The sequence below is a fragment of the Otolemur garnettii genome, unplaced genomic scaffold (genome assembly GCF_000181295.1).
Source record: "Otolemur garnettii isolate 467f Iridium unplaced genomic scaffold, OtoGar3 scaffold00172, whole genome shotgun sequence".
NCBI lineage: Eukaryota > Metazoa > Chordata > Mammalia > Primates > Galagidae > Otolemur > Otolemur garnettii.
The window spans coordinates 90780-97582 of NW_003852567.1; the positions used below are offsets into that span (position 1 = coordinate 90780).

Below are 6803 nucleotides of genomic sequence, written 5' to 3' on the forward strand. Positions count from 1 at the left end.
AAAAAAAAAAAAAAAAAACCACCTCAGACTACCCTTGAGGTCAGTAACATTGATCATTCTTCACAGACAATGACTCTGAAAGTTTTGAACAACCAAGGGCTTACAGCTAGCAAGTTTAAGGCTGGGTCTTGAACCCAGTCCTTCACTCTGTGTCCAAGGCTCTTTCCATGGCATCACTCTGCTCTTCCCATGGGAGGAGAGAATGTGCTTGCTGGCTCTGTGGGCTACCCTATAAACTTCAGGCTGAGTAAGGTTATCTTCCCGAAGACCAGACAAGGCCACTGGCTAATTAAAGTTAAAAAGGGATAAAACTAGAGTTTAGGTCAACTAATCCACTGAAAACAGACACCCAGTGACAGAAAGGGAATCCTTACCGAGGGCTTCCAAGCGCTCCGTTTGCTCTTCTCTCCATTTACGGATACTTTCAGGCTCTGATTGCAATCGATCCACTTGTGAAATAGCTGCGTAACTGTCTGTTGGACCATTACTTTCCTTAACATAGAACACAATTGTGCTTTATCAGTACCCAAAATTCCTTCCTGAAATGTACTTCATCCAAGTTTGTACCCCTGGTTCTAACAACACTGGTGTTGTTTAAAATGTTAAAGGATTACCTTAAAAACAACAACACAACTTTGCATGCCTATAGAAAGCTCTGACATTATTGCACTTAATCTTTGCAACCCCATGAGGGAGAGGAGTTGTCATCCTACCCATTAATATAAATGGGACATGAGTTGGAGATAGGGAAGTTGTGGCATGGATTTATTAGAAAACAGTATTATCTGTTTGTTTCCTAACTTGACACAGATTTTGCGGTATCTTCAAAGTAAAAAAGGAACTAGTACAAAGCAAAGCCAAGGCATAGAACCTAAGACTTCTAAATGCTATTACACCATGTAGAAAAAGGTCAATTAATATTGTCTAACCAAAATACAGTGAATTCTGGGACAAGGAGTCCAAAAGAAAATGTATAGCTACTATACTTAAATCAGGCAGAAGATAAAAAGGCAGGTATATATGTGTCACAAGGGGTGGGGTGGGAGGTGAGGACCTTTATAGTGGGTAAGATCTGGGACCTAATAAATAAATTGATGAAGACTCAAACAAATGTTAATCTTTAGAGAATTAATTCTACCTTTCGAACTAGGGAATAGTACCAGGTTAAGCTAATCAGACTATAAACAAAGATGGAAGGAGAATTATTTAAAGTATTAGCAACTAACATATTACAGTGCCTGACACAGTACATGGTGAAGGGTCATTTCTTGAGAATAAAGGTAATTAACACAAGGGCTTGGTCAATAACATTTTAAAAGAGTGCTCTATCAATGCTACCTCTCTCTTTTTTTTTGAGACAGGGTCTCACTCTGTCATCCTGGGTAGAAGTGTCATGGCATCACAGCTCACAGCAAGCTCAAACTCTTGGGCTCAAGCAATCCTCTTGCCTCAGCTTCCCAAGTAGCTGGGACTACAGGTACTCACCAGAATGCCTGGCTAGTTTTTCTATTTTTAACAGAGACAGGGTCTCACTTTTTTTTTTTTTTTTTTTTTGCAGTTTTTGGCTAGGGCCAGGTTTGAACCTGCCACCTCCTATACATGGGGCCAGTGCCCTACTCCTTGACCCACAGGCACCACCCCAGGGTCTCACTCTTGATCAGGCTAGTCTTGAACTCCTGAATTCAACCAATCCTCCTACGTTAGCCTCCCAAAGTACTAAAATAAAAGGCGTATGCCACCACACCTGGCTTAATGGCACCTCTCTTTAAATCCTTCTACTTTCATAGGTAACATTCCAGTTACTAATCTACCCAAGATAGTCAAAGGACTGAGGTCTCTTTCTAAGCCAGTCGATTCAAATCACAGGAAAGGAAGAGTCTCAACCACTGTCATTCAACATAATTATAGTACTCCATACCTGGTAGTATTCACCATTCATTACTCCATCAACAGCATCTGCAAGACATAAGATTTCAATCAGGGTTGGTCAAAGGCTGGGCCAAAGGATTACATAGTGGAATACAGTACTGTATGCTACAGGCACCATGATCTACTAAATGTTATCCCTGTGCTAAGTACTAAATATAATGACAACTTTCTATATAATGAAACCAAGATGTGCTTAGATATAAATGACAAATGGCTTCACCAAAATGTGATCTCACACAAATCTGTCCTTAAGCTCCCAATTCAAAGCTTTTGAGATTCTGTTTTATAGCTCAGAGAGACAACAAATGGAAGACTGAGTCTCATAGAGCAACAAATGGTAGAAGAGTCGCACAAAGCAGCAACGTTTCTCTATGAAAGTTCCAGAGAAGGTGAAGATAAAGGCAAAGTATGGCTGGGCAGAGACCTGCGGCTTCCTTTCAAACCAAGATGCTTTCTCTGGAGTCAGGACTCTCCATCCTATGACTCGCATAGGTTTGGCACTGAAGGGTCTACAGTTGAGATTACCTGTTAATTCCTCCAGTCTACTTGGGACTAGTTCAGAACAGTAAAGATTTGAACATGCCAAATGAAATCAGTGCTTTCAAGGATGTAAGTTGCAAAAACTCAAAAGTATGACACACAACCCTGTCTTTTGGGCACAACTATTCATGAACTACACGAGAAAATCCATCTCAAAAACAAATAATGTTTTTCTAAGGAAGACCTACATATCTTCTTCAAATACAGTACAAAGACTTGGCGCCTGTGGCTCAAGCGGCTAAGGCACCAGCCACATACACCTAAGGTGGCGGATTCGAATCCAGCCCGGGCCCGCCAAACAACAATGATGGCTGCAACCAAAAAATAGCCAGGCGTTGGTTGTGGCGAGCACCTGTGGTCCCAGCTACTTGGGAGGCTGAGGCAGGAGACTCGCTTGAGCCCAAGAGTTGGAGGTTGCTGTGAGCTGTGATGTCAGAGCACTCTACCCAGGGAGACAGCTTGAGGCTCTGTCTCAAAAAAAAAAATACAGTCCAAAATGGTGGTTCACAGGTCAAACATGTTTAAAAAACATGAAGTCATGGCTTGGCACCTGTAGCACAGTGGTTATAGCGCCAGTCACATACACTGAGGCTGGTGGGTTCAAACCTGGCCAGGGCCAGCTAAACAACGACAACTGCAACAGAAAATAGCTGGGCGTTGTGGGAGGGGTGTCTGTAGTCCCAGCTACTTGTGAGGCTGAGGCAAGAGAATTGCTTAAGCCCAAGAGTTGGAGGTTGCTGTGAGCTGTGATGCACAGCACTCTATGGAGGGTGACAAAGTGAGACTCTGTCTCAATAATAAACAAAACAAAAACCATGAAGTCAGGAAATAAAAAAAAAAAATCAGGATTTACATGTTGTTCCCCTGGGGTTGGGGTGGAGGGTAGGCAGAGAGAAGATCTGGCAGTGTTGAGCCTACATTCCTGAACTGGCAATAACTGTCTGAACGGTGGACAGCTCTTTAGGCAGAGTATGATCAACACGCTCGTCCCTCCTAACCCCACTGATTATTTTGTGTGTGTGGGGGGGAGGGACAACAAACAAAAAAACCTATTCTGTATCTTACTAATGCAGTTACTTGATTAAACAAGTTTTTAGCCTCCAACATGCCCCAACAACCCTAAGAGGCAGTCTGTACAGGGCTGCACACTGACCCTCTGGAGCAGCTGCTCTACCTTCTTCCAAAGCCTCAGCGTAGTCGCTATCAAACTTCCACCTCCCTATTATGAGTAGGACTTCTACTATTTTACCTAAAGTTTTCAAACTTAAGTGACTGCCTGGTTTGGGAGAGAGAAACGATGAACCTAAAAGATACAAGAAACCCAGCAGTTAAAGGTATGCCAGGCAGTTAGTGTTGCCTGCCATTACACGGCCCTCGGATGGTATATGGAAACAGCACAGCTTTCCTAGAGTTCTGGGGCAGGGTGCTCTCAGCCTCCTTTCCCTCTAACTTTTAAGATTTCACCAAACCACTCCTCTGGCTTTCTAGGTTTCTAACTTAACTCAACTTGAACCACCTACTTCCCAATCAATCCTTACTGGGTACAGAGCACATGCATGCAGTCCCAGTTACTCAGAAGACCAAGACATGAGCATTGCTTGAGGCCGCAACTTTAAGACCAGTTTATGCAACACAGTGAGACCCTGTCTTTTTACACACACACAGAATTTAGCTGGGTGTGGTGGCACACCTGTTGTCCCTACTACTTGGGAGACTGAGGTGAGAGGACCACTTAAACCCAGGAGTTCAAGGTTACAGTGAATACAGCTATAAAGGCACCACTGTATTCCAGCTCAGGCAAATGAATGAGACCGTGTTTCTAAAAAGTAAAAACAGAACTGATTTGCCACAACCAACCCCAGTATTTCATCCATTCTTTTAGTCCACTTCTCCTATTCTCCTCCTTTTGGCCTCAGGAGTATTGAAAACTTTTATAGATCATTTCCCCCATCATCTGCTCCCCAATACCAACACACTCATTGCTTTAAAAAAAAAAAAAAAGGAAAATGGGAGACAGAAGAAAATACCATGTAATTCTATCACTTTGCCTAATGGTTTCTGATCTTAGTTTTTCTAATACATATACATAAAACTTCTTTCAGCAAAACCACACTCCTCCAACACAGACTTCTTAGTAATCCACTCATTTATGTAACTGCATTTTCAACTTTTCTCATATAAAAACACCTACTACTATTTATAGCTCCTGATATACCAGGTACAGTGTTCAACACTTCATATACCGTAAATTTTAATCCTCACAACTATATGTATCAGCACTTCTCAGATGACCCTACAATATGCACAAAGTTATATGAGGGGTGAATAAGTTTTTTTGAAGGAGCAGATTAAGTAAGGACAATATTTTCTCCTTTAAACTGTTTTTTATGTTTAAGGTAATGTAAAGAAAATATTAAATCCATGTACTATGAAATAACCAGGCTTTAAAAAGTGGTACTATACTTGAACAAGCCAGGATGTCAGAGAAACGATCATCTGTTAATCTGATACATGAATACAAACTATGGAATCTAGGCACTTAGCAACCCACTTCAGCTTTAGTCTATGCTTCAATCGCTGGTTTGTATGTATCTTAATTATTTGAACATCTCTCTCCTACTTTTCTTAACTTCTGTAATTGTTTCATACTCCTATGAGTTTCTTACAGTTTTTGTCAGTGGCCTGTTACTATTTTAAGCCATGTGCCACCCAAATAATTTTTAAACATTCTATCAAGTTTTGGAAATATGAAGTTTACCAAAAAACTAATGTGGGTGCATATTCAGTTGCTCCTCTGTAATAAATTCCTTCTTATAAATTGCTGAGTCACAGGATATATATTTCAAAGACAACACCAGCTACTTGCCCTACTAGTCTACGAGTTACATCACTACCGGCAGCACAGCAGTGCCCCATTAAACCTTCATTGATACTAGAGGTTGTGCTTTATCATGTTTTTTAAATTTTGCTAATTTGGGCTCAGCGCCTGTGGCTCAAGTGGCTAAGGCGCTAGCCACATATACCTAAGGTGGTGGGTTCGAATCCAGCCCAGGCCTGCCAAACAACAATGACAGCTGCAACCAAAAAATAGCCGGGTGTTGTAGTGGCGCCTATGGTACTAGCTACTTGGGAGGCTGAGGCAGGAGACTCGCTTGAGCCCAGGAGTTGGAGGTTGCTGTGAGCTGTGATGCCACGGCACTCTACCCAGGGGGACAGCTTGAGGTTCTGTCTCAAAAAAATTTTTTTTTTGCTAATTTGATAGCAGAAAACTCATAGTGACTTTGTTGCGACGATCTTATTTTCTGTCAGGTAATCATATCTGACATGTGATTTTCTTCTTCACTGAACTGAGTTTTGCCTGTTTTTTGCTATCTTCTAGTCTCTAAGTATTCTCTCTGTATTAACAGTCCTCTCAGATTGCAAAAGTTTCACCCATATTGGCTTCTGCTTTGCTTTATGGTATTTAACACTTAAAACCACTTAACTTGTATACAGACACTGTTGACTTTTGCCTTTGCTTTTATGCTGAAGGCCTTTTCTACTATGAAGTAGATACTTTTTTTCTGGTTCTTTTAGAAATACTACTCTTTAATTCACCTAGAATTTATATTTGTATAAGATACATAGAAAAGAGTGAGGCTGGGCACAGTAGCTCAGGTCTATAACGCTAGCACTTTGGGAGGCTGCAGCAGGGGAACTGCTTGAGAACAGTTGTTTCAGACCAGCCTGAGCAAGAGCAAGACCCCATCTCTACCAAAAAAACAAAATTATTACAATAATGAGATAAAAATTTAACTAGGTGGCACCAATAGTCTCAAGAATCACTTGAGTCTAGGAGTTTGAGGTTGCAGTGAGCTATGATCTACTGTACTCTAGCCACGACAAGAAAGCAAGACCCCTGGTTAAAAAAAAGGAAAAAGTGAGATAGTTTTAAATCTTAGAGCCTACAATGGCAAGGATAGCCAGGTCCACAGGATGGTTAATACATTACAGCTAACATACCAACTATCCAGTTAATATATTCCAGCCCAGACCACTTTTAGTAGGAGAGACTTTGATCACTACTCCTCACACAAAACTAGAAGCACTCCTCACCTCATACCTTCTTCAAAATCACATGCTGCTTGTCCTTTAGGTGTAAAGACTCCTTCAAACCCACTGGCATATGCTTTGAGCTCTGCATTAGTTACTGTACTACTGTACTGACATTCTGACCCAAGTCAAAGGATAGTCTGTTACTACAGAAACATGCAGAGGCTTGGCGCCTGTGGCTCAAGTGGCTAAGGCACCAGCCACATACACCTAAGGTGGTGGGTTCGAATCCAGCCCGGCCC

At 41.6% G+C, this 6803-nt stretch overlaps 1 protein-coding gene across 2 annotated transcripts in view; it reads right to left on the reverse strand.

Moving 5' to 3' along the window:
- CLTA (clathrin light chain A) overlaps positions 1 to 6803 on the reverse strand; it is a 23735-nt gene that overhangs the window by 12565 nt on the left and 4367 nt on the right. For both annotated transcript variants that reach the window (XM_003800216.3, XM_023519366.1), the window contains exons 2-3: positions 1919 to 1956; positions 375 to 492 (exon numbers count right to left, since the gene is read on the reverse strand). In XM_003800216.3, coding sequence (XP_003800264.1) covers positions 375 to 492; positions 1919 to 1956 — 156 coding nt within the window. The remainder of the gene's footprint in view (positions 1 to 374; positions 493 to 1918; positions 1957 to 6803) is intronic.